The sequence below is a fragment of the Manis javanica genome, chromosome 14 (assembly GCF_040802235.1).
Source record: "Manis javanica isolate MJ-LG chromosome 14, MJ_LKY, whole genome shotgun sequence".
In the NCBI taxonomy this organism is placed as follows: Eukaryota; Metazoa; Chordata; class Mammalia; order Pholidota; family Manidae; genus Manis; species Manis javanica.
Genome location: NC_133169.1, coordinates 12,222,933 through 12,250,386, shown reverse-complemented (window position 1 = coordinate 12,250,386; position 27,454 = coordinate 12,222,933). Strand labels below are relative to the sequence as shown.

At 50.0% G+C, this 27,454-nt stretch overlaps 2 protein-coding genes and 1 long non-coding RNA gene across 3 annotated transcripts; all 3 read left to right on the top strand.

The window, feature by feature from the left end:
• Positions 1–3,555: 3,555 nt before the first annotated feature.
• On the top strand, positions 3,556–6,830 carry LOC140846108 (uncharacterized). Its single transcript, XR_012125006.1, has 2 exons — positions 3,556–3,739; positions 5,336–6,830. It is a non-coding gene; the product is annotated as an uncharacterized lncRNA (long non-coding RNA).
• Positions 6,831–13,510: 6,680 nt separating this feature from the next.
• On the top strand, positions 13,511–15,254 carry LELP1 (late cornified envelope like proline rich 1). The gene is made up of 2 exons (XM_017644189.3): positions 13,511–13,633; positions 14,796–15,254. The coding sequence occupies exon 2, from the start codon at positions 14,816–14,818 to the stop codon at positions 15,125–15,127; it is 312 nt and encodes a 103-aa protein (XP_017499678.1). The 5' UTR covers positions 13,511–13,633; positions 14,796–14,815; the 3' UTR covers positions 15,128–15,254.
• A 10,341-nt stretch (positions 15,255–25,595) lies between these two features.
• PRR9 (proline rich 9) lies at positions 25,596–27,218 on the top strand. Its single transcript, XM_017644190.3, has 2 exons — positions 25,596–25,764; positions 26,053–27,218. The coding sequence occupies exon 2, from the start codon at positions 26,072–26,074 to the stop codon at positions 26,420–26,422; it is 351 nt and encodes a 116-aa protein (XP_017499679.1). The 5' UTR covers positions 25,596–25,764; positions 26,053–26,071; the 3' UTR covers positions 26,423–27,218.
• Positions 27,219–27,454: the final 236 nt, after the last annotated feature.

The following is a 27,454-nucleotide window of genomic DNA, read 5'->3' as shown; positions in this document are numbered from 1 at the left end:
AACACCAGAAGTCCCAGTTCTAAGCCATTTTTACATCAACTGGGTGCTTTCCTCAGACTTGGAGACATCAGGGGCACATTCCATGTTGTTTCTCAGCACAGGGAATCCAGATCTCCAAGGACCTTCCAAAAGCACAAAGCGCGCCATCAGGAGTGGGCTGCAGCCTGCCCATCCCGGGAATGCCGCCTGCATCTGCAGGCCCGTCCTCCACGCCTTCCCAGGGCTTGTCCTTCTGAAAAGGAATGACCGAGCAGGGGCAGCCCTCAGACCTGGTTAAAGCTTCCACTGAAATGAAGAGGAGCGCCTACTCTCTCCCTTCCCAACGCACCCTCCATACCCATCACCCCTGGCCTGCACCAGTCGTTCTCCGGGGAGGGCCCGTGGCCTATGTGCCATCTCCTCTGCTATCTCTCCAGGCAGTTCCAGGCTTCAGATTCGTCAAGTCCCCAAGAGAGGACCAATATTAGTTTGCCAGTTTTGTCTTGCCAGAAGTCAAGAATCAGCCACCAATAATTATTAATTCCTCACATATGTACTAAAGGCAAAAGGGATTGGCGATGTTCTGGCAGTCCCCACCCAGGTTACCTGGAGGTCCATCTCCTCCTCTGGATCCTTCCCGAGACCGCACACCTGCTCCCCGCAGATTCACCCTTGAGGTGACGTAATGACAGGGGCTCATTCTAAGAGGCAGTCTGGGTCCCTTAGATCTCAGTTCGAGTTTCAGTTTCGGTGATGCAGGAAGATGTTGACAGGAGATCTCTAGGTTAGCCATAAAGATTTTGTCAGTGGGCAGTATGAACGCCCTAAAATTTTTATGCATCTAAGGGAAGTTCTGTGCTTTAAGTCCACAACTAATTTTCCTCCTCAGGTCCTATAATACTGAAGGCCAAGAGCCAGGGAGTGAGGTTTCTTTTTAATGAACTTTTCTGGCCACCGGAGGCATGCATGCTGATGGGCCCTGGGGGTTGGAGGGTTGGGGGCAGGACTGTCAGGTGCAGCTCCCGGGCAGAGTCAGGTGAGGGCATGAAGTGACAGGTGTGACTTACTGCTCAGTTCCCAACCACTTGGTGACCTGGGGATTCTGTTTCAGGAACTAATTTCATTCCCACCATTGAAAAAACCAAGAGGAAAATGGTGCTTACCAGGGGGTGGAGGGTGGGGATGGGGTGGGTAAGAGTAAAGGTGTTTAACGGCGCAAACTTGGCGCATGTAGTGAATAAGCCATAATGGTCTGATGCACAGTATAATGAATACAAACAATAATATTGCACTACAGGTATGTAACATGGTAAATACAACCACAAGGATCATGTATATTACATATTACAATATAAATGTATGAAGCAGCCCGTTGTACACCTTCAACTTACACAATGTTACATGTCAAATATATTCAATCGAAAAAAGAGGCTCTTACTCTGTGTGCTGTGCTTACACCCACTCTCTGTCATGCTGCTTCTCTTTCTCTGCTAGTCTGTGGTTACGGTCACCAGCACCACCCATTTCTCCCTCTCCCTCTGATAACAGCAGGCTGGACCATCGGGACCCCTCCCCAGCCTTCCCCAGCCGTAGGCAGGGTGCCGTCTTCTCCCAGTCTCCCCTAGCTTGTCGTCAGAGATTGTAAATCTCAAGAAGAGAGCACCAATGGGCATTTTTACCAGTTTTCAATCTGTCCAGCATAAGGCACAAGTCAGCCTGCAAAGATCTAAACCTCCACTGTAGTCCAGGCACTGGAACAGACAAAGTCCCGGTCCTCAAGGCCGTTGTAGCCAATGCAGAAGGCAGAACATGAAACATGTAATACACAAAGAATGAAAAACATAATGGCAAGAGGTTTCCCATTCTTTCCTGGTAGCTGAATATTACTTCCCAGTACCTAAAAACACCTGAAAAAAAATCAAGCTACACTCCCAAGTCCCAGTTTGACATCCAGCATTTGCATTTCCCCTGGAAGGTCCTTCTCCTTTGGAGTTTCAGGAAGAGCTGGACAGATGTGAACAGACAAAAAAATGGGGTCCCCTAGGAGTTGGGCCTCCTGGGCTGGGATTGAGATCTTCTGGGAGAGTTTTAAGTAGAGAAAAGGGTTGCAGACAGCCCTGAGGCCCTGCACCCATGACTCCGATGGTGGGAGCCAGGGGTTCCTTCACGTCATTTTAGAAATAGCAATGGTGTGCCTACAGGGCCCAGGCAGTGGTCCTGGGGTGAGCGTGGCAGTGTGCTGGTGACACACTCCTGCCCTAGAACACACAGGCCAGGAGGCAGGACACACATGTAAACAGTGAGATAAGGCACATAGGAATGGTCAAGCTATGCTCAGGGTGCCACAGCACAGGGCAGGGGGACTGACCCCAGTTTGGGACAAGGGGCTGCCCCAGGAGCGGGTCCTTTTCAGAGCCAGCCTGCACCCCAGAATGGGCCTCAACCCTCCCAGAGTTCCACGCATCCCTCACCTCTTGGGGTGACTTGCCCCTTTCACCCCTCCTCCTGTAAGTCTCCCTGGCAGGTCCAAGGAGCTGGACTGACCCCTCTCACAGCAGCACGAGTGTATTTCTTTGTTGTCTGATCATGAACCCAAAGATCAGAGCTATTGCTGAGCCTAAGAACCCCCACAAGCATGAGCAGGTGTCTTGAGGGACGATGAAGGAGTACAAGCAGGATTCTGGATCACTTACAAAAACCGTGAATTTTATTCAAGGGTCTTTAGCTCCCATCTACACACTAGGCTTTGCCCTGGGGTTTACAGTGTGTTTAGTGTGTACATGTCTGTGCAGTCCGCGTGTGCGCATGTGTTTCTCAAGTTGCTAGTGGGGTTGACGATTGCCTGATTTCACCTGCTATGATGGCTAATTTTTGTGACAATTTGGCTGGTTCACAGTACCCAGATATTCAATCAAACATCATTCTAGATGTTTCTAGGAAGGTATTTTTTAGCTTGGATTAACTGAGTATAACAGATCACCCTCCAAAATGTGGGTGGGCTTTATCCTGTCAGTTGAAGGCCTAAATAGAAAACATACTCACTTCCCCCAAAGGAATTGTGTCAGCAGACTGCCTTTGAACTTGAAGTACAACTCTTCCCTGGGTCTCCAGACTACCCTCCTCTTCCACAGATTTTGGAGTTGCCAAACTTCTCCAATCTCATGAGCCAACTTATATATATATATATATATATATATATATATATACATACATACACACAAACACACATCCATCCTATTTGTTCTGTTTCTCTAATACACCTGCTCAAAAATACAAGGTGGAGAGGCAGGTGTTTGGCTCACTACTTAAAAAGAACCTTATTGAGGACCCAGAAGCGGCAGCACAGGGGAAGGGAGGGTTGAGAGAAGTTGGATGAGAGAGCCCGGCACCCTGGAGCCCACCTCCATGAGGACCCTTCACCCTCGGTTTCCACGCTTAAGCAAACCACTCCAGTGGAGCTTGAGGGGATAGCCATGGGCTGACAACACCCATGGAACATGTGTCTCATCCTGAGCTGTTCTTGCGAAAGAGGAATGTCATTGCTCACCAGGTAGTGTCACAGCAGGCTTTTCCGTATAGAAATCCTTCTTCCTGACAAGTGTTTGAAAGAATCAGAAAGCTACGCCTGGAACCAGGAAGTTGGGGGGAGTCTCAGCTCCTCTCCCAGGTGGGACTGAATCTGCAATAAAAGGACCAGAGCCAGGGCCTCCTCAGTTCACTTGGGTCCATCCTCCTAGGACGGGTGTACTTGGAGAGGCAGGTGAGTGAAATGGCTCAGCCACCTGGGGAGAGTCTCATGTCTGCCCAGGCCCCCTTGGGGCTGCAGACCGGGGAGGCCAAATGTGGACCTTGACCCTGGTTCCTCTGAGGGTTTGGTGGGAACCAGAGGGGTCAGTATTGATAAAGGTGGGTGAGTTAGTGGATAGATGCACATGCATCTCATGAATGGAACTTTTAGAAGGATTTCCTTTTGAGAAATTTGGAGACCATTCACTGTAACATATGTCAGATGAGAAAAATGCATGCTAGACATGGTAAGTGACTTATTTAAAGTCCCAGAGGGAATATGAGGAAAGTCAGGACAAACTGGACAGGGGATGTCCCTCCCCATTCTTACTGCAGTGCTTTTTCATCTGCCTTAGTTTGTCTGAAATGACAGGCTGCTGAACAAGAAAATGGGCTTGGGTAGGACCATTAAATTAAAAAAACAACAGCTAAGATGGTTTGTTAATGTTCCCACATTCCAAGATTTGGGGTGTTTAGTTGCACGATGGCTCTTGATTACAGCTTGCTGATTTGGACAGTGAAGTGGTGGGGGCGGCAGAGGAGGTTCATAATACCCCCTCACAGATCGTTCCAGACGAGCTGAGTACAGGGGCATGTGGGGAATGCAGCAACAGGGAAGGGGCAGGGGCTGGCCACAGAGGGGATGGGAGCAGGAGACATGCCTGTGCTGAGGCAGACCCTTGACCTTGTCTGAGGTCAGAGACCACCCGACTGGGAGGAGCCCTGGAGAGCCAGAGAGCAGCCCCCCTCAGCAGAATGAGGCTGAGAGGCTCAGGTGCTCAGATGCCTGACCGTCACTGAGGAGGGTGGATCAGGAAGGGGGGCGTCCTCTGCCATCAGCCCCACGGAGGATGTTCTTGCTCACGGCTAATATGGCTTGTTACAATATCTCTGCTGAAATCTCTCACACACACACCTTTCAGGCGGGGCGGCCTTTCAGGGGTTGATGGGAAGCTCTCCTGCCCCCTCCCGACAGGCTTCTCCACCCCAGGCCAAGCAGGACCCTTCACTCCCACATGCATACCGTGATGCTATTTGGGTTTTCACCCTCAATTTTTCATCCTTGGCTTTTCCCTCTGGACTAGGAAGCACCCACTGGGGACCTGGCTCTCTATCAAATTTCTCTAATTCCTGTGACAGTCTTAAGATGTGGTCACCATCATCTCTTCAAGGGGAAGGCTGAGGAGGAGCAGGGGCAGCTGGCCGCATCCTCTTCACACAGCTAGGAGGCTGGCAGGGTCCACAGCCAAGTCTCCCCCCACTAAGTCCCCATCCTCGTGCACACCCTTGGCTGCACTTGAGGCCGGACCTGCTGGCTGCCTCCCCTGAACTGGGCACTCCACAGCCTGCGGAGCCCAGGGAGTGCCCAGGCCAGGAGTCACTCGGGGTGGAGAGAGGTGCTGGTCACAGAAAACACCCTTAGGGCCCTGAAGTGTTTCCGTGGTGACAGAAAGTCTGGGGGGAAGGCTGTCCCTGAGGGTGATGGCAAGGCTGTGAGGGTTTAACTGAGAAGGCGCCACCAACAAAAAGATACAAAAAAAACCAATAAAGTGTCTTTTATTTATTATAGATTCTCTTCAGCCAAGAAAGATGTCCTATCAGCAGCTGCAACAATGCAAAATCCCCTCCCAGCTCCCTCCCCAGATCCCTGTCCCCTCCCCTCCCCAGATCCCTGTGCCCTTCCCTACCCCAGTCCCTGTCCCCTCCCCTCCCCAGATCCCTGTGCCCTTGCCTACCCCAGACCCTGTCCCCTGCCCTTCCCCAGTCCCTGTCCCCTCCCCTCCCCAGAACCCTATGCCCTTCCCTACCCCAGTCCCTGAGCCCTGCCCTCCCCCAGCCCCTGTCCCCTCCCCTCCCCAGATTCCTGTCCCCTTCCCTCCCCAGATTCCTGAGCCCTTCCCTACCCCAGTCCCTGAGCCCTGCCCTCCCCCAGCCCCTGTCCCCTCCCCTCCCCAGATCCCTGTCCCCTTCCCTACCCCAGTCCCTGTCCCCTCCCCTCCCCAGATCCCTGTCCCCTTCCCTACCCCAGTCCCTGTCCCCTCCCCTCCCCAGATCCCTGTCCCCTTCCCTACCCCAGTCCCTGTCCCCTGCCCTTCTCCAGTCCCTGTCCCCTCCCCTCCCCAGAACCCTATGCCCTTCCCTACCCCAGTCCCTGAGCCCTGCCCTCCCCCAGCCCCTGTCCCCTCCCCTCCCCAGATCCCTGTGCCCTTCCCTCCCCAGATCCCTGTCCCCTCCCCTTCCCAGATCCCTGTCCCCTTCCCTACCCCAGTCCCTGTCCCTTCCCCTCCCCAGATCCCTGAGCCTTACCCCCCACCTCCCAGCCAGCAGAAGTGCCCCCCTGTGCAGCATCCCCGGTGCCAGCAGGAGTACCTGACAAAGCAGAAGTGACAGCTCTGAAGCCACCCTCCCTGACCTGGTCATAAGGCAACTGGATTCTCTTCCCTCTCACCATAGACTCTATTTTCATCCAATAACACAGACCCACATGCAACCCCATAAGACTCAAGATAAATCAGGAAACCTCCACAGTCAGTCCACCAGCGTCTCCCATCCACCCCAAAGAGACAGCAGAAGTTGGCCGGAAGTGACACGCTCTCAGGAGCTCCATGGAGCCCCACGGTCATGGGCTTCCCGAGCTTCCATCACGGATAGCCGGCACAGCAAGGCCCATCTTCCACCGGCACCGCCTCCACCCGCAGTGCTGTCAGTCTCTCCCTGACAACCTCTACCTCTGGGGACTGCAGAAGAATCACACGTAAGAAAGAAAACATTAGCTTTGCTTCAGGTTTCATAAAGGAAAACAGAATTCGCCTAAAAGAACTTAAAATTCACATGAGAAGCCACTCTCTTCAACTCCATGCCACAGAAAAGATGTTGCAGCCACCAGCCTTCCCTACTCCTCAACTCACCCCTTCTCTTATTGCTTCTTAGACCCTTCCCAGGCCTGCCTGCTGGCTCTGCAGCCCCTCCCCCAGTCCTGCTGGCATCATTTGATCCAATTTTGATCATTTGAACTTGTGATCAAATGATCTGTGTTTGATCCATTAAAAATATTATCACAGGAATCTTGACTTTTCCTCAGTTAATGCCCCAGGCCATTGTGGATGTAGATGGGTGGGCTGGGGAATGGCAGGAGTTATAGGAAAAGGTCTAATGGTTTATCCAAGGAAACAGGACACAGGGAAATGGAAACGCCTTCCCCCTGAGAGCCTCTCCCCCAGTCTCCAAACCTGACTGACCAGCCCCCTAAACGAACTGCCCCCCTCAGCCCCTCAGCTTCCTTCCCAGAGGAAAGACACAGCAGGCAGAGAAGGTGAGGCACGCTGGGGACAGATACACTGGTCAGCTGAGGAGACGTCGGGTCTGCAGGGCCCTAAGGAGAACAGAGAGTAAATATTTCCTTTGAATTGTATTTAGACTATTTTACCACACTTCAGCTACAACGCTCAAAGAACAGAAGAGATTTAAAACAGCATATGAACTCCTCCTCTGTGTACAGTTATGTGTATTTGTAGTTGAATGACCAAGCCCCACCCCTCCCTGCCTCAGATGTTTAGGAGTACATTCTAATACAAAGACTGGCTAGAAGAAAAGACACCATGATTCTAAAACTCCTCCAGAAGCTTTGAGGAGCGAGTGCCCACAATGAGGATGCTTATGTTACCAGTTCTGTTTCTTACTACATTTTTAGAGAGATGTAGATAGAAGGCACAAAACTTTGTAATGGAGACATATAACAGCCATTAGAACTCCAAGTGATGTGTTGGAGATGATATAATAACCTTGAGATAGGCTCAAAAATAGCCCCCAAAGATGTCCAGACCCTAATCCCTGGAATTTGTGGATGTTACCTTATGTGGTAAAAGGAATTTCGTGGGTGCGATTAAGTATCTGGAGTTGGGGGGATTATCCTGGATTATCTAGGGCCCATTGTACTCACGTGGGTCGTCACAAGAGAGGCAGGGGGCTCAGAGTGACCACTGAGAGGTGTGCGGATGGGGGCAAGAGGTTGGAGTGGCGCGAACAAGAAGCCATAGATGACGAATTCGGGTGGCCTCTAGAAGCTAGAAGAGCCAAAGAAGCAGATTCTCCCCTGAAAGTTCCAGAAGGAACAAGTCCTGCCAACACCTTCGTTTTAGACTTCTGACCTCTAAACTGTCAGACAATAAAAGCATATCTTTTTAAGCCACTAAGTTTGTGGTGATCTCTTATAGCAAATAGGAAGCTAAAAGAAACTTCTGCATAAAATTCCTGAAGGAGACATTAGATGGGAAGACTGGGCAGCAGAGGGGGTGTGAAGGGTGCTCCGTTCATCAGCCCTGGAGCCCCTGGACTAGGCCCAGTGATGTGCTGGACATGATAATCAAGAGAGCTGACTGTTAAATATTCAGAAATTTTCAAAGCCAGTTGTTAAAACCACTGATCACTTGAAATTGCCCACAGGGGGCAGACTTACACCTTGAAAAGCAGTGAATGCGACATGCAAACCAGGTCTTTCCACACCTCCCCCCAGATGATTTACCAGTCCCAGCCTGAGGGGCTGATAAACTCAGCAGGGCAATGATGTGAAGCACCTGTTCAGAGGGCCCAGTGGCAGGGAACAGTGGGTGGCCTTTAGGGGCTGAGGACTTCAGTCCAACAACTGGAAGAAATTCAATGCTGTGAACAACCAAGTGAGCTTGGAAGAGGACCCCAAGCTCTTAAGGGCCACAAAAGCCACCACCTTGACTGTAGTCTTGCAAGACCCTGAGCAGAGGACACAGCTAAGCTGTGCCCAGACCACAAACCTGTGGAAACCAAGAGATAGTAAGTATATGCTGTCTAAGCTGCTGAGCTTGTGTAATTTATTAAGCAGCAGTAGAAAACTAATACACATTCTATAAATACTTTCTTGCCATCCTAAATATTCTCTTCTTCAGGTTAACCATCCCTAGTCTTTTTTACTCTTTTAAGCATTTTTTACAGGGCCCAATTTCCTGATTCTGCCCCATCTCCACCTCTCTCAACTTCAGTCATTCCAGAATGATAATTTTCCTCTTACTGTAAGGGGTCCTACATAAAAAAGTAGACCCAACAGGACAAACATAATGATAAGTGCCTCCAGGAGGCAAGCACAGGATCCTCATTCTGACCTGGATTTTTAGCAGCTGTGGTGGTTCCTGTGATTGTAGAGAAATCCAGTGGAAAAAAGGTAGTCACAGGAGGGATGGGGTGCCACTCCCCTCCCCTGGGATTTTTGGGCCCAACCTTCCCTGTGGATATTATTGAACTGTGAATCTTCGGCCTACAAATGAAGGACTCCTTTTTCTCGCAGGGTTTCCTGAGATTGGAGAGAGAGGTCCTCTCACAGCAGCAGCAAAGGAAAGTCTCCTGTGCAGGTCCCTGAGCCAAGTGGTCCCCAAGGGCAGCGTCACCGAAGCAGACAGGGCAGCCTCTGAACCACCCCAGACTTGAGGCTCCCTTTATGCGCCTCCTTCCCCCACCCCCCACTCTTGAGCACCCCATACCCCTACAACCACACAAAATTCCAACTCTCCTGAGCTCCAAAGCAAAACATTCACAATCCGCTGGTTTTCCATAGATGGTTAAGTGACTCCTCCCAGATCCTTCCTAGGAAACACTAGGAATTAGAGGAAAGTGCCCTCAGGGTCACCTCTGGAGCCAGATTTGAGCTGGTTCCCCCACAGTCCTCTCCCAGCCAATGCTGTCCCCACCCACGCGGCCCCCTGGTGGTGGAGGGTCATTAGGAAAACAGTTCTCTGCTTTTGCCCAGGAGACTGACAAATGCAATGACCTTGTACAGCAAAGCTGGTTTGGAAGTTACCAAGAACTGCCTTAAATCATCTGAAAATTCCCCCAGAAGTCCCTGACTTTGCAGTCCCTCATTGAGCAAGGAAGCAGGTCCCAGTCTCTTCTTACAGGCACAGAGATGGCCTGCAGAAGGCACTCCAAACACACTGACGGCTTTCTCTTCGCCTCTGCTCTCTCCATTAAAACACCTGTCCCCGTGAGACCCCAGTCTCCTCCCCAGGGAAGGGAGCTGGGAAGGTGATAGGGTCCCAGGAGCACACCGGAAATGGAAGCCGGTTGGGCAGCCCTGGGGAGAGCCCTGAGGAGAGCATGGGTCCCAGCAGAGGGAGCTGGGGCCAAGCCAAAGAGCATGACCCCTGCGTACCTCCTGCCTCACAGCCCCCACGCCCGCCTTTCCAAGTCCGCCCTATCCTGACTTCCTGTCACTCCTGAAGGTCTCACCAGGCAGCGATTTGTGTGTGTGTTGGGGAAGGGAGGGGACAGGCTCAGGGCACAGGAGACACTAACTCCAGACAAAAGAAGACTAAGACCCAAGGCTGGAGCCAATGTGTGAGTCCATCTCTGCCTCGGGACCCTGGATCAGATGGGTTCTGGACCCCGGACAAACCTGGGTGGTCTAGGATTTCCAGCCTGTAAGGCCCAAAGGTATCTGCCTCCTGGGCTCTCTGAGCTAATACAGGGATACAGATGATAGAAGCTGATCCTTGGAAACAGATCTCATTAAACCTCTACCTGCTGGAAGTCGGATCTCCCTCCTCCGACATGTAGCTCATTTTATTCTTCACTTTCCTGCTAGATTTTATCTCGTATATCCATTCATTCATTTCCCCAAACCTTCCTTGAGCATCTGTTATATATCAGGCCCTGGACCAGCACCAACGATGCGAAGAAGCATAATCAAGGTCTGGAGCAGGGCCCTGTGTGAGGCAGGGGACAGACATATACACAGCCATTATTGCCCCTCAGCAGAACAGGTGAGGGCATTGAGCATTGAGAGGGCACTGGAGATGTTCAGAGATGGCCTGTCTTGACTACAGCCACTGGGGAGCCAGGGAGGTCTGCAGGGCCCGTGTTTTCTTCAAGTGAGAAAGAGAAATTGAGAAATAACAAACTACAAAATACAGGGATAAAATCTCAGAATGACCTTGACTCAGGCACATAACCGCCCGGGGGTGGGGGAGCAGGGGCAGATAAATTGTGCCCTGGCCATGAATTCCTTGGAGTTCAAGGTTGGGGGAGGGCGGAGGGAGGATATGACTGGCAGAGAAAAAGCTGAGGTCCAAAAAGCTCAGCACATTTTGAGAAAAGCAAGCAGTTTGGCCCCAGAATCTCTGGTAAAAGTCAAAGACTGAGCTGAAGGAATCTTGTAGACCCAACCTTGGGTCTCATCTTAAATTTGATGATCAAATTAGACTTTTGCTTTGTAAAATTTGCTGTGACAGTGCTGTGGAGTATGAATTAGGGCCGGAGCACTGTGGGAGACCCGAGACAATCACGACCTCGGTGAAACAGCAGCAGTGACTTGGGGTGGCGGGGTGGGCCCAGCTTGAGAGAGATGCTCACGGCAGCTCTGGGTCGGGAGCAGGGGATTTAGGACACAGAACTGGCCGGTCCTGGTAGCATGGGGTTGAGTGGGAGGCAGGAGGCTGGCAACAGCCACGTTTTCTGGATATGTAGAATCTCCTAAGTCTTCACAACACGCTATGAGTGAGGCAATGTGACCGATGAGTGCAGGTTTTGCACTCGCAAATGTGCCTGATATGTTATAAGCACTCAGGATAAGTTACATATTATCCTAAAACAGGTGCTATTATTATCACATTGTATAGATGAGGGGATTGAGAATCAGAGGGGTTAAGTCAATTACCAGGGGTCATTTGGTAGATTAGGAATGAAGGCAGGATTTGAACCCAGGGTTCTGACTCCGGGGTCCTTGATCTTAACCCTGGGGCTTTGACACGCACTCATTTCCTCTTCCAGCCTGTCTCCTTCTGAGACCCAGCCACTCAAGAAGCCTATTTGGTATTTCACCTCGGTTGTGTCCTGCTGCCAGTCAGCTGTCAGCCAAACCCTGAGCCCAAGGCGAGGCTGGTAGCTGGGATGCTACATGTGTCTTCACCTTCAAAGAAGGGTATTTGAAGACTGAAAAGATACAAACAAATGTCCTGGTGAAAGTCCAGTGAGTGATAGGCTTTCATTCAGTGGAAATTTCTTTAGCGGGGAATAAGAGAGGGAAAGAAGGAAAGAGAGGACGATAACAATAGCCAATAGAAATCACTACCCTTTTTGAAATCAGTCACAAATGAGAGCCTCCTCCGTGTACAGATTGCTAGCTTCTGTCCAGAGGCCAACAGCAGGTGGAGCTCCTCAGACGGATGTTGGAACGGCTTCTCAACAGCTTTGAAGAGCTCATGAGCAAAATTATGGAGGAAAGAAAAGGAGTAGATAATGGATCTAATACCAATGATCCCAGTGGCAGAGGGTTACATTCTGGCCCATCTTCCCCTGTCATTTAGGTTCATTTGGGTTTAAATTGTGTATGGCATTCTTTGTCCACTGTGAATACCAAATAAACCCTATCCTCCCCAGAACGTTTTTTCTTCTCTTCCCCAATCCTCTCTCTGGACCAGCTCCTTCTTATCCACTCAGTCAAGACATGTTGGATTGAAATGAACTCACGGTCTCAGGTCAGCCCAGTGGGACAAGGGCCAGAGCCACATTTCCAGCAACCGTACATGGTACTCTAATGCAACCAAAATCAACATTCTTGACTCAGACCCACTTCTTTTGGTTCCTCAAAGCATTAACGATAACACTTGGGAGTCGTCTTTCCTCATTTTCTTCTCAATTTTCCACTAACCAAATCCCATAGCTTTTCCTCTCGAGCGACGCGCCCCTCCCTTCCTCCTTCTACCAGGTACATTGCCTTCCTTCAGACTTGGAGATTTTTACAATTTCTTTGAAACAGGCTAGTTCAACTTTTGTGCCACGACTCCATCCCTCAATCCTCCCCACACTTTGCTGTCAGAAATATCTTTTAACACCTTAGACATGATCATATCCTAATTTTAACCAAAAGTCACTGGGGTTCATCAGTGAATAATTGCCAAGATGAACTTTCTGGACCTGCATTGAAGGCACTATGTGTCTGAGCCCCACTTGCCTCTCCCACACCTACCTCCACACCCAGCACCCCTAGTCTGACCACAAAGACCCTCTGGCCAGGTCTTGGAAAAGGCAAGGAAGGAACCTTCTCAGAGGCAAACCTCTCTACTTTAAGACAGGATCCGGGGTGAAATGGGTGAAGGGTATAAAGAGGCACAAAACCTCAGTCATAATACAAATTAGTCATGGGGATTAAAGTACAGCATACAGAATATAGTCAATAGTTCTGCAACACTTTTCTGTGTTGACTGATAGTAACTACACTAGCTGTGATGAGTATTTAATAATGTAGATAACTGTCGAATCACTGTTGTATATTTGAAATTAACAGAATATTGTATCAACTATACTTCAATATATATATATATATCAAAAAAAAGAAAGAGGAAAGGAAAGAAAAAAGAAGGAAGGAAGGAGAAGGAGGAAGGGAGGGAAGGAAGGAAGAAGGAAAAGAAGGAACATTTTCAATAGCCAAAAAAAAAAACTTGGGGAGTTAAGAAGAGAAAAGAGAGACCATGTGTAAACAGAGCTCCTCGGGTCCCAGCAGCAGGGAGCCTCCCCGTCCTTAGCTCAGAAGCCCTCACCACTGCCTGATCTCACCAGCATGAATTTTGAGGCACCCAGAGAGGAGAGAGAGCAACAAAGGAAGTGACCCCCTGTTGTCTATTCTCCTGTCCCAGAGCTTGAGCTGAGCTGGGAGTTCTGGAGCCACACAACAATCGCTCCTTTATGATGCAGTGATGACGTCACAAGCGGAGCTCTCCTGCCACCAGCCCCCCAAGCCCTGGCTTCTTCAGAACTGGGCAGAGGGGCTAGTGGAAAAGCAGCCTTCCTGAGTACAGCTATACCATCCACCTCCCTTGACGGTCAAGTTCATTACCACCACAAAGGGGTAAGTTGTGTTTGGACAACTGGAAACACCCTCCTTTCGCACCCCCTCTCCCGGAGCGACCCACGGCGCCCCAGACGCTGAGCAGGCCTGAGATGATGGCTACGTCTGGGTGAAGGTTTCCTCTCATCTTCGGTAGCAAGAAAGGGGCTATGCCTCATTTGAAAGAGAGATTCTTAACGGTTTTGGAGTTCAATTTAATGATCTGTCTCTCCAGAGAACCATTCTGATTTTAAAACTAAATTAGATGAAATTTTATTTTTATAGTGTTAAAGAGTCAAAGGTGTGCCAATTAAATCCAATTTGCAAGTATTGTCAGGGACTGAAAATCCCTGTCTCTGTCTAGAAGGGCTAAACTGTCCGTAGAGGAAGACCTCGCTCAGGGCAAAACTCAACAGAGGGGAAATGGAATTCCTCCTCAAAATCATATTTTACGGCTCCAACAATCATATATCTAGAGAAATTAGAATTTCCCAGTTCATATCCCCCTGACTTCTTCCCTAATCACTGGGCGGAGGAATCCTAGAGCTGTCCGTAAGAGCCCAGCCACGGATGGGATTCAACTACCTTCCCATCCCCATCCCCAAGTGAAGAAAACAATTCTCAAGGTTTTGAGGGCTTAGGCAGGACACAGGATTGAAAAAAAAGTGTCCTGGGTCCCTAAGCCCACCAATGTGCCCTCCCATTCAATCTCCAGAAGGATGAGATGGTGGTCTTACTAGAGTTCTTTAAAACCTTCATTGTTCCATGGATCCCTATAGCAGTCTGATCAAACTTATGGATGCTTCAGAATAATATTTTACAATGAATTCAATAAAATACATGGAGTTATAGAAGATACCAACTATATTGATAAATACGTGGCTAAATACAGTTCTTATGGTGAGGAGGGTGGCCCCAGGACCCTAGGTTAAGAACCCCTGATATGGGATGAGAAGAGTAAGTGAAAAGAAAGACTGAGGGTAGACAGACCAAGAAATGCTGTTCCCAGTCTCCTACAAGAGGACAGTCTTCAAATGAGACTTTGGTCTAGAGCCTGAATACATCCCGAGAAAGGTTTCTTAAGAAGGAGGATGGGCAGGAGGTGTGAGTGGGAAGGTGGCCTGATCTTCTCCCACCTGGCAGTGTGGTCCCCACATACAACCTGTCCTGTATTTCTTGGCAGGGCTCAGAAAATCAAAAAGAATGTCGAGTGATGACAAAAATAAACCCAGTGAACCCAAGGATGAGCCCAAGAACAGTGATCCCACGTGTGAACAGAAGTGTGAGGCCAAATGCCCACCCAGCTATTTAAGGAAGCTGCTGCAACGGTGCTCTGAAAAATGCCCACGAGAAAAGTGCCCACCACCACTGAAGTGCCCCCCGTCCCCCTCTCTGTGCCGCCCGCCGTGTCCTCCATCATGCCCCCCAAGTCCATGCCCAGCTGCCTGTCCTCCCAAGACGGGACCCAAGCCCTGTCCCCCAAAATGCCCACCACCCTCCCCTCCCCAAGAGTGAGGCACTGAGGATGCCACCCAGCCCTCCACCTCCAACATCTCCACCATGCTCAGCACCTCGGGGCTGAGACCTGAAGCCATGAACTGACAAGTAAATGTGTTCCTCTGCTGTGCAAGACTTCCTCCTGGTTTTTTGGAAGTTTTTGGTCTGTTGTTTCCAACCCTAAACCACCAAGAAGCAATCTCTGGGGAGTGAGGCTAGGACTTAGGCCCTCCACCATCCATGAGCTTTGAAGCCAGCCTCCCCACCTGCTGCACAGCGGGACATGGCGTCCTCCAAGGGGGGCACCCACGGAACGACGTCTCAGTGGGAGTGCAGGCTGAGAGAGCCATAAACCCAGGCCAGTGAAGTGGCTTCCCCCAGGCAGGGTGGGCATGGGGGAGGAATAAGGCACTCCAGAAAAGAGGAGGAGGATGTTGAGAAAAAAACACTCTGAAACAGACAGCACGGGTTTAAATTCTAGCTCTGCTTTCTAACTGTGTGACCTTAAACAATTGCTTGACTTCTCTGAACTTTACTTTCCTTCTGGCTGTAAAAAGGATGATGTTGCTAATAGTACTGTTTCTACAAGGTTGCTGTGAGGTTGAAGGAGTTAACAAACGCCAAGTGCCTGGTTTACTGGGAGATAGTGAGCACTCGTGAGGGGAGCACCCCGCATCTGCCCAGGGGTGACTCATCACACCTGAACTTAATTGCCTTGTGCTTCTCTTCCTCATCAGGCTGTAGGTCTCCTGGGCGCAACAGTTACGTTCCACCTTACACCATAGGCATGGCTAGACATTCTTTAAAAAAAATTAAAAAGGAGTAAATTACACTGTCAGTTGGCTGGCCTTGATACCAAACTATAGTTCTGTGGCACGTTACCATTGACAGAATTGCAGGAAAGAGTAGAAGAGTATGTGGGATCTTTATTTTTTGCAACCTTCGGTGAATCTATATAATTTCCAAAGAAAACCTTAAGTACAAAAAAAAAATAGAAAAAGATAAACCTAGGAGGCCCTCCATTAGGAATGAACAGGAAAAGCCTCCACAGCTGTGAGGTCAGTGGGATTATTTAAAAGTAGCTAGAGAGAGTCCATCTCAAACCAACTTAACTCACAAAAGGGAAGTTATCAGTTCATGTTGCCCAGAAGGATATTAGGATGGAAAGGGGGCACAGAATAAGAGAAGCGTAGGAATCTGGACATCAGAGCACAGGAGCATGGACTCACCGCCACCATTCAATCTCCCTCATCTCTTCAGTCTCCACTCCTCCTCCGGGTGGGTCTCCTGGACCCCCTCCATGTGGAAATGTCCTTGGCCAGATGCAGACCCAGCTTGTTGATGCATTAGGCATGAGGCGCTCCCATTGTTTCCAGGACAGAGACCTGATTGCCTAGGAAGGCATGAGCCCACCCCTGTGACCACGCTGATAAAAAGCATTGCCACACAGATCAAACCAGCTCATCATCACAGCTCCCAGCATTCAGGTGGAAGGAGCTTTAGGAGTCTCTGCTGTCGCAGTGAGAGGTAATGATGGAAGCCAGATTGGGGGTGGCCCTCCATGGGGTCATGATGAACAGCTTTCCACCCTTATGAGTTTGGAAGGTAGTTCAGGACAACAAAGGGTAGTTTCAGAGTCCAAAGTGTACCCCAAAGACACGTAGGACCCTCATCAGACCAAGATGCAGAAGCAGACTTTCAGGGTGTGGCTCCCTTATTTTCCAGATGTGAAAACTACTAGTCACTTTCCCTGACATGAGGAGGCCCAGAGCCCCGCACTCTAGGGCCATGCATAGAGGCGCTGCCTGGACGCTGGGAACCTCGGAGGCCTCGTTTAGGTGTCAGGGTCCTGTGGTCAACTGCTGAAATGGGGGAGCTCTTCCACCTCACTGGAAACCACAGGGGAGGGAGGGAAGACGGAGGAGAAGGAGGAGGCAGAACGGAACCATCACGGGACACCGTCCATCATCTAGTTTATGATTGCTTGTAAGTAATCATCCCAGAATCCCAGCGCTGAAGAGGGTGCCCCTGAGGGTGAAATTGTAAATAGACAAAACTCCTTTAGAAAAGAACTTGAGGAGTATGGAAATGCATATCAAAAGTATAAAATGATTCAACCCTTTTGTTGACGCTATTGTTCCACGTGTTGGAGTCTATGCAAAGAAAAATAATTCCAAAATGGAAAAAAAAAAAGCTACAGAAAGCTGATTATCACAGTGTGACTTAGAAACAATTTAAATATCTAATAGAGATTTGATTAAATAAACTTGTACCTATTACTTGATGGAACATTATGCAAATGATTCAAATGTATTGAAGGGGAAAAAAAGCAAGGCCCCAATTGTATGTATAACATAAAACAACTATGTTTAACCAAGAACTCTATGACTAATAATGATGACAGTGATAATGATAATAATAATGGAAGGATATTTGTCAACATTCTAGTTATTTTAAGACAATAAAGTTATGGGTAACCAGTGGAGTCGTTTTATTTTCACTGGTCTCTAGATTTTCATTAATAGGCTTTCATTTTATTTGTAATCACAAATAATAAAATCATGAATACTTCAGAGACCCCCAAAGTCCTTTCATTTGCTCAATGAACAACAACAAAAAAATGGAGACAGAAGAACATCTTTCTACACCTGAGCATGCACCCCATGTAGCGTGCCTTCCTTTGAGGTGTAGGATGTCCCTCCCAGGCCTCCCAAGGGCTCCAGGCAGTGTGGGTTGGGGGCTGGTGCTCTTCCGGACCGTGAGGACTCTGGCACAAACTGGGTGGAGGCCAGCTCTGAAAATATGCAACGACCCGTTTGCCAATTTACTTCTCTTTTCTCCCATGTAAATGAAGCCAAAGATAGAGATCTTTTAATAGCTACTTTCCCAGCAAAAAGCTGGATCAAAGGCACTTCCAGGGAAGATGGCCGGAATGTGATAAGTGTGCCACCTCCCTGCAGAATGCCGTAATTACACCTCAGCCCTGCAGCGGCCGCCAGGGCGCCGCCCCACATGGCGGAGGGTTGTATAAATAAATAAGCAGCAGCTAAAGGGTGGCACCACAAGAATCTGTGCAGGGCCAAGCTTGATGACTCACAGATAACGTGATGGGACAGGACCAAGCCCTCTCCTTTCATGGGCAAGCAGGTCTGAGGGTCCATTAGGACGGCAACAAGGAGAGAATCTGCCACAGACCCCCCTGCATCATGCTGTCTTGAAAATCAGGCAGAATACAGCCAGCCTTGAAAAAAGATTTCTAAGTCCTCCCAAACCAGGCCAGCTGGGGGCGACTGGTTGTGCAGTGGCCCGTGCTGTGGAAGGGCTGGCCCAGAATCGCAGGGATGACTTGCTGTGAAGCTCTGAAGCTGGATGGAACCTCACGGATCATTTTCATGCATCACCCTCCACACACACAGGTGAATGGCAACTGGGGGGATGGCAGGAGCTAACCAGTTACCAAACCAGTCCTATTTTCCTCTCCTGCTTCCACATGACCAAATATTCCAGCCAGGGACACGAGCCCAGGCACGTCCTGGGAGGCGTTACGGATCATGACAAACCATATGCCACAGCGGTGGGTGCTCAGCACTGAACAGATGGGGTGAATACAGTTAAGACACTCGCCAAACACATGAAGATTCTAAGGTACAGACTCATGGTAAAATGCATGCTAGGGTGTTTTCAGCTGCCCCTGTCTTCCAGATACATGAATCCTCAGAGGTCTCACCTCTAGAGCTCTGTGCTCTCTCCCAGGCTCCAAGGAAATTCTGCTCAGGTGGAGGGGTCAAGGCTGTTTCCACGGAAACGCCCTCATCGCTGCTCACCTACACCGCCCAGAACCTCCTAACTGGCTTCCGAAGCTCTGGGCTCACCTTCCTCTGTCCTCCAGCGGAAGCCAGCCAAGGCAGTCCTGCAAAAACACAAATCTAAATATGTCACTCTCTTGCTTAAAACCCGTAAAAGGTTCCTCTTTGCCCAGGTAATCGCTCAAATCACTTAACCAGTCACACAGAACTCTTCAGGAGGAGTTCTTCAGGATCTGCCCCCGCCTCCTGCTGTAGCTTCCTCTCCCCTCTTCTCTACCACCTTCTAGAACTTTGCTCCCAGAGACAGGTAACTAGTGGCCTCCCCAGGCACACAGCAGCGAGTTCCTGGCCTTTGTAACTGGCTTGACACTCGATCCCCTCCCTCCTTCTCCCCCTTCCACCGAGTCCTCCTCTGAATCTTCTGCTTGGGTAGGTCCTCATCCCCGGATCCAACGCTCCACGACGCTTCCCCCTGCTGCCTGGCTAGCTGCCCCTTCTGGGATCTCTGAGCTCCCGTGCTCTCTCTCCTGGAACACTTACCATGCCGTATTCAGGTCATCTGTTCACACTGGACTGTAAGCTCTTTGTGAATAGAGACCACCTGGCATGCACAGTAGACATTCGACAACAATAAGCGAGTGAACCCTGAGCAGCTCTGGAAGCACTGTGCTCCTTGCCCTCACCATACGGTGTCATTCCCAGAATTCAGAGATGAGGAGAGGGCAACGGGCTAAGTATGGGTGGCCTGGGGCTGAGAGAAAGGCTTCCATGGCGGTGGTCAGGTTCCCCTTAGGCTGTAAGATCCAGGTGGCCCCAGCTCTGCCTCGGCCCCATCTGGGAAGCACAGCCAGTCTGGGAGCAGAGTTCTCACCTGGGAAGGCAGGTAAAGGGAGGGGGCTTGTCACCACACAGACGATTCCAAGTGAGCTCTGTGCTGGACGGGCAAATTGCTCCAACCCATGGGGAGAAGAGGTCTGTTTCTTCTCCTGAAGAATGAGAAGGAAAGTCTTACCATGGTGCGGAGAGGTGATGATACAAAGCCCCTGGCATGGGAGACTGAGCTTAGGAAGCCAAGATGCAAACCTAGTGCAGCACCTGGTGGCACCCCTACCCCAGCAGCTGGCAGTGTCCCCAACCCAGCAGCTTGCAGCAACCCCACCCCAGCAGCTGGTAGCACCCCATCCTAGCAGCTGGCAGCATCCCCACCCCAGCAGCTGGCAGCACCCCCATTCCAGCGCCTGGCGGCACCCCCTCCTAGCAGCTGGTAGCACCTCCACCCCAGCACCTGGCGACACCCCCATCACCTACTGTAGCAGGAGCTGCTTACCTGTGCTGCGTGAGGCTGTAGACTTGAAGGGGGCTGGGGCGGGGAGGAGCTTATAGGAAAGGAAGGCAAGTAGATTTGGGGGGCCCTCTCCTCCACCCCATTCCCGAGCTGGGCCCTGGGAGACCACGAATCACAGCTGGAGTCAGAAGGGGACTTGTGCTTCACTGCGTGTGACAGCCGGATGTGGCATTTAATAGGCCTCTGTCCAGGTGAGAAAACCAAGCTCCAGACTGGGAAACAGCTTAACCAATGTCACAGTGACTTAGCTGGGGGAAGGGTTTAGGGTTTCTAACCCTAATTCAGGCCAAGATAAGTCAGGATCCAGACTCCAAAGAAAAAGGGTCAAAAACGAACATCAAATCTGAACAGTTTGGGAACATCATTTCTCTCCATTCCCCTTGTCTGTGGTCTTCAACCTGGGGGCTGTGGAGCCCTGGAGGGTAAAGTGTGTACATATGCATATTTCCTCATCACCCAAAACTATTCAGAACCGCTGACTAGTCTGTGTCTTTTTGCCTCTTTGAGGTTTATAAAGAATCACCAGTGCAGTGGTCTCCTAAATGCTTTTACATAGACCATTGCCTAGTCCAGACACAAGCTCCCCACACGACCTTGAACAAGGCCCTCAGTGCTTTGGCATCTCAGTTTCCTCATCTAAGAACAATGCAGCCAATAAATAATTCTGTGCCTTTCTGTGCCTCCTGTTTAAAGCACGTGCTGGGCTAAAACAAGGAGGTGGAATCAGGTGGCCTCTCATGTCCCCTCTGGGCCCTGTGGCTTGTGGCCCACAGCCCCTCCCACCACCTCTGATTCAGACTCCCCAGGTGAGTGACACTGGAGGAAGGGAAGTGAGAGGAGGGGTGGACTCTCCCCCAGGGACCCACGAGCTCTCCAGGGCCCCTACTCCCCAGAAAATAGGATGAGCCACATTGTGCACCATCCAGCTTTATCGGCCCTCGCCCTGTCACATGCTGACGGGACCAGCCGAATGAATCGGAGGAGTCCGGAAACTTTTATGATCTGAACAAAGGGTATAGTTATTTCATGGGAATGGGAAAAAAAGCAGTATTCTGCACACACCTGGCTCTCTTCTGCTGACCCTGTGGAATCACACCCTGCTCCCAATAATGACAGCCGCAGAAATCTAAAATCTTAAATCTCAGGTGGCATTAAATCAGATTAGCCCCAATTTCACTGGAGGGCTGGGGATGGTTAGAGAAACTACTTAGTCTCCTCATCTTAAGATGTAGGATGAGACAATCTCCCCAAAGCTGCCCAAGCTAGAGCCCCACATACCGGGCCACTAAGGTTGACTTGTGAGAGCTCAGACCGCAGATACCCTCACTCTGTATCTAGGCAAAAATAGGTCACCTCAGGTCATTCGGGCTGAGCCGACTACCGTCCGTGGAAGATGAAGACTGGGCCTTCTTATGCGCGGAGTACGACCTCCTCAAGGATAAGAGCCCCCCACATACACAGGCATCCGCATGTTGACAAAGTCATAAAGATACGCAGGCTAATCATTCATGATCACATTTATAGTATCACAGAACGTCAAAGCTGGAATGGACCTGACGGATTCCTTGTCTAACTTTCGTATTTTAGAGATGGCGAAGGTGAGGCCAGGGAAGGTCAGGGACTTGACTGAGGTCACACATCCTGCGTATGTGTTGTCTACTGCGTCACATGGGCAGAAAACTATGGCTCGAAGACCGAGTGTGTGTCGGGGAGTCGGGGGGTGGGGAGCAGTGCAAAGGAGCTGGAACAGGAACTGGGTACCCCGGGAACGCCTCCAGAAGGAGCTGGGTCCTGAGCAGATTCCAGCTGCACTAACAGGCTGAGCATAGCTGGACAGCCATAAGTGTTGGCACAAATGTTCTCTGCTCCTCACAAGAAATTGTACCAGAGTGAAAGGCTGGGCAGCTCTGCCTTCATAACCTTTGGGTCAAAAAGCTTCTTCTCAGCCCTGCAGCCCAGCACATAGGTTTGTTAATCATCAAAAGGAATTTTGCTCATGACTTAAGGTTGATGCAACCAGCCCCTTACCCAAAAGACTCGCCTTCCCCGAGGACATAAAGTTTGTACAAAAATGACACCTGGATTGTTAAGGAATCATGGGACCATCATGGCCAGACCCAGGTCAGCGAAATGACTGGAGTCAACTAACCAAGGACGAGTGTCACCAGTCTGCTGGCTTTTGGAATAAAACCACTTTCCTTTCCCAATAACCTTGTCTAATGACTCATTGGCATGTCGTGCAGCGAGTGGCACAAGCTTGGACTTGGTAACAAAATCTGTGGGATTGTGTTATCTCTTCTCAACAAGGGAGAATTGTGGCTCTGAGAGGCTAAGTAGCTTATCCAATATTACATACGCTATGTAACAACCCTCAGTCAATGGGACTCTGAGCCCGATTCTTTTCCATCATTGCCACAAGCTAGTCTTCTTGAGGGGCTGACAAGACAAGTGGGCATATAGGTATAACCGAAGGGGCGCTAAGCTGGAATTGTGCTTCTGCGTTTGACAGTCTGTCCTCCGGAGTTCCCAAGAGCTCCGGACAACGGGGGATGTATTACTTTTCTACTGGCACTGTAACAAGTTTTCATAATTTTAGTAGCTTAAAACAACAGAAATTTATCATCTTACAGTTCTGGAAGTCAGAAGTCTGACACAGGCCTCCCTGAGCTAAAGTCAAAATGCCAACAGGGTCATATTTCCTTCTGGAGGCTCGATGGGAGAATGTTTCCCTGCCTTTTACATCTGCTGAAGGTGGCCCACATTCCTGCTACCTGGTCTCCTTCCATGTTCGGGACCAGCAGGGCCCGGGCAAATCTTTCTCACCCGCACCACTCTGACACTGACTCTTCCGCCCCTTTCTCGCTGAAGGCCTTCGTGATCACAGTGGATCCATCTCATGTAATCAGCTCAACATCAGGCACAGAGTCCTTTGGGACAAGTTGAACCCTGGGCTCCTCTGAACTGCAGTCACCACCTCCACCCACCACCTTCCATGAGAACATGACCTGCACGTCCCTGTTTGGTCTCCTTCTCCTTAGGTTCAACCAAAGACACAGAAAGATAAGTGACACGAGCAAGGTCATCTCATGTATCCTGTTGCAGAAAACCTCTAGAAATCTCAACCAAGCAGGTCTGCTCCCCCAGTCTCTCACCCACCCCCTTTCCTGAGTCAGCCTCAGGCTCTCCCCTCATCTCAGCAGGCTCCAAACAAAGATTCTTTCCTCCAGGCTGCCTGGAATGCCCTTGCCCAACCTCTTAGCCTAGGTGCCTTTTAACCGCCCAGTAAAACCTAGCACAGAAATCTCCTCCTAGAGGAGCCTTCCGGGACCTTCCACCCAAGACTAAGGAAAGGACCTTCTTCTGGGGCGTGGGGGCTTACCTCTGTCCATCTTTTCAATGAGACTATGAGCCCCTTGAAAGAAGGACTACAAATGCCTGAAAGAATGAATGAAAAAGCCCAATGGTGGAGAAGCCCCTGAGTCCTAGGACTCCAGAAAGGTGCCTTGTCTCTTGGACAACATCCACAGAAAAGATGGCAGAAATAAAGAAGGACAGGAGGCATGGAAGGAGGAGATGAAAAAAGAGAAGGACAAGGAGGAGGAGAGACCCCCTCCCACACCTGATCCTCAAACAACCCTGTCCCTTCAGACACACCCACAGGTCTTCCAAATCCCTCCCTCATCCCAAGCAGCCCCTCTCCCCGTCCAGCCTCCAGGAGACCACGAGCCCAGGAACAGCAGCACGACTCCCCAGGGCCTCCCTCCAGGCATCTGCCTCCTACCAGCACACGGGGGTCCATGCTGGTGCTACCTCGATCCTCCGTGCACCAGTCCTAAAGGCCAGAATGGCACCTGTCTCCCCCAGCTCACCTTTAAAAAACGTTTTAGGGATGAAACATCCCAAAACCATATAAACCTTTGAAGGAATGTCTGATTTTTAGCCAGATACCTCTCTTAGGAAATGACCTAAACGTACCTCTTCAAGTTAAAGGAGCTGTCATCATCTTTAAAGACCCTTCAGTTTGGTGAAATTTAGCAAACAAATAAAAAGCTATCACTTGATGGCCTAGGGGTTTCTTTCACAATAAACCTTTTCCCATTTTCCATGACATAAGATCTTCCCCTACTCCCATTGTCTCCCACATTTACTTCTTCATTGACTCCATCAATTACTACTTATCTTCCACTTACAGTATCTGTGGAACAACCCCTACCCTCTAGGGAGCTACAGCCCAGGAAAGTCATAAGATCTTGCACATAAATACTTGCAATTCCTAATAACAACAGTAAATGTCACATAAACCACGTAAGTAATAGAAACTATGGGTGGTCAGAAAAAGGCTGATTCATTTCTGGTTTAAAATAATCAGGAAAGGGTCTTGGAAGGTGGCAGACTTGAGTGGAGCCTTAACGAATGCTCCAGATTTCACCAGGGATAGACAGGAGGGTCACACAAGGTGGAGGTGACAGCCACACAGAGACTAACGTGGAGGTACAAAAAACTGGGTGCGTTCTCTTTGAAACTTTTCCTTTCATCCCCTGGCTTTTATTGGCCTGAGTTGGAAAAAAAGGTTTTCCAGAAGGCAAGGAGACAGACCGATCTTGTTCCACCCTGCTGTCTTGGTTATTATGAAAACTCTGTGAGTAACTCCACTTTTAGAAGTGTCATAAATCCAGGTCAAGAAGACGGAGATTGCCTGACCTTTCCCTCTTCTCTTCCCCACCTTACTGCATGACCCAAGGGTAACACATGACCTTAATTCCCCTCAAGAGGTCTGTGCAGGGAAATCGCTCTCTCCAGGAAGGTATAGGTCCTTTACTTGGGACCACAGGACAAACCATCTTCCTTGGGTCTGAAAGTGTGACTTCCCAGGCTCACTGAAGAGGCATCCGGTGGAAATGTCCGAAACAGGCCGTTCACACCCTTGACAGACCCCAGGCCTTAGGCATAAAGTCTTCCCAGGGGTGAAGAACAGATGAGCAAGGTGGATTTTATCTCTCACCACATCCTGAACCAGCTTGGGCAGACAAGAAACCCAATCCGAGTTTACCAGACTGAGATAACATTTTACGAACATTCTTTTATTGCTGCCTCTAATAAGAGGGATCTGAGAGGAGCCCCTCCCTGCTTAGGTCTGGTGAGGACCCAGGGGCCAAAACGGAGGCTGATTATCCCAAGCAGTGACTCAAACCATGGGCAATTTCAGAGGAAGCTCGTTATGGTGACTCCACAATTAGGACCTCAGCCCACGTGGCCACTCAGCGCTGGAGGAGGCTGGACCAAGCACTGTATAAAAGTCCCTACCTTGCTGGGCTCTGCAATCTGCATCCTGTGCTGTTCTTGTTGAAGATCGGGTAAGTGGGGACACCTGCGCCCTCTCTCTTTTGCTGCTCTGCCTCCGGGACGCTGTTCTCTTGCTCCATTGCACTGGAAGTGGTCTGCCGTTTCTTGAGCCTCTCCAGCCATCCTGTGCATCTAGTCTCTTGCAGCTGATTTTCAAAAAGGTGAGTCAAACAGAAGAGAAAGAAAACATTTGTGGAGGGACTGGGCTTGGGGTAGGACTGGGGTATGGCTATCCAGACGAAAGCTATGGGACTATCCCCACGTAGGCGATGGGGGTCAGAGGAGCTGAAATAGGGATAGAAAAGAGAAAGGGATACAAAGCAGCAGAGAAATGAGTTCTTAGGGCTCATAACCACTCACTCCCCATTCCCTTCTACCAAGCCTTCACCCCCCAGTTCCCAGCCAGGTACCATTAATACAGATCATTTCAAATCTTGTGTTTGTTTCAGGTTCCACAATCACCTAAGGATGTCCTTTCACGAGCAGCAGTGCCAGCAGCCATGTGTGCCTCCTCCGTGTCTTCAAAAGACCCAAGAGCCGTGCCAGACGAAGGCTGAGGAGGTGTGCCTCCCCCCATGCCAGGACCCCTGCCAGGAGAAGTTCCCGGTGCAAGTTCAGGAGGTGTGTCTTCCTCAGTGCCAGGAGCTAAAACAAGAAAACTGTCCACAGCAAGGCCTAGATCCATGCCCACCTCCATGCCAAGACCAGTGCCCACTTCAGGGTGTAGAGCCATGCCAGGAGCTTTCCCAGACAAAATGTGTAGAGGTGTGCGCACAGCAAGTCCAGGAGACGTGCTTACCCCCCGGCAAGGCCAAGTAGCTGCTCATAATGCCATCTGGGGTCAAGAAGACGGCCGGCAGATGAGAGCCCCATGCCAGCCCATGCTGTGGTGACCTCACCTGTGGGTACCTCTGTGTGCACCCTGTTCTTGCCTTCTGGCTTCTTCGGTGTTCCAGGACTTGCTCTGTGTCTCTGAAGACCGTTCTCTCTGTATTTCACCAACCTCTGTGACTCTGCATTGTTCTCAGCAGTCTAATAGAAGGTCTCAACTGTATGAATGGTGTGGTTGTAAGGGGAAATCGCAGAAGCCTACTTCAGCTCCCTCGGGGCAAAAATTCACCAGCCCTGGGTGTGGAACAGCTAAGGATGCCTCTGTCCATCTTTCAGTGACAGCCTGTCACCTGAGCCTCAAAACAAATGGAATTCTGATGGACATTGTATTGATCACCACCACTGCCACTGTGGGTGTGGAGAAGAGATTGGTGGTATTACAAAAATCAAAAATTGGGCAATTTTATGTCTGCATCCTAGAAAACAACAGCAGATGATTGGACATTGGAGTGTTGGTTGTGCTTTTTAAAAATGAAATAAATGTAAGTGTGTAAATGATTAAATCCAAACAGCCAATAAGGAAAGTCAAGATGGGGGTGTTTGGGGTCCTAGCTGACGTTTGTGCTTCGCAGCTGGTCTGTTTTGGTCCCTTAATTTCTGCCATGTACCTTCGTTAGAGATGTGATTCGTATCTGCGTGGTGCAGGCTGGTCTGCTCTCCAGCTTCTTTGCTTTCTTCTCTCTGCTGAAGACAAAATACAGAATAAAGTTGATCCTAAGGCTGGTATCTGACTTCACGTGTGCTCTTTTCCCCACCACCACCCAGCCACCTGCTACCTGTGGATGATTATCTTCTTTTGGGGGGTAATCTGGGATAGGAATACAGACCTCACTGGTACACAGAACAGCAATGTTGAAAGAGGCCACCTTGAGGGACCTGGGCCACCCCCACCCCACCCACAACATATCAAAGGCTCACCTATGCACCCACTTTACACTCGAGAAAAGCCAGCAGGGCCTG

Bases quoted from the DNA above. Each gene is read 5' to 3' on its own strand.
- LELP1 (XM_017644189.3), top strand. From the start codon at position 14,816: ATGTCGAGTGATGACAAAAATAAACCCAGTGAACCCAAGGATGAGCCC.
- PRR9 (XM_017644190.3), top strand. From the start codon at position 26,072: ATGTCCTTTCACGAGCAGCAGTGCCAGCAGCCATGTGTGCCTCCTCCG.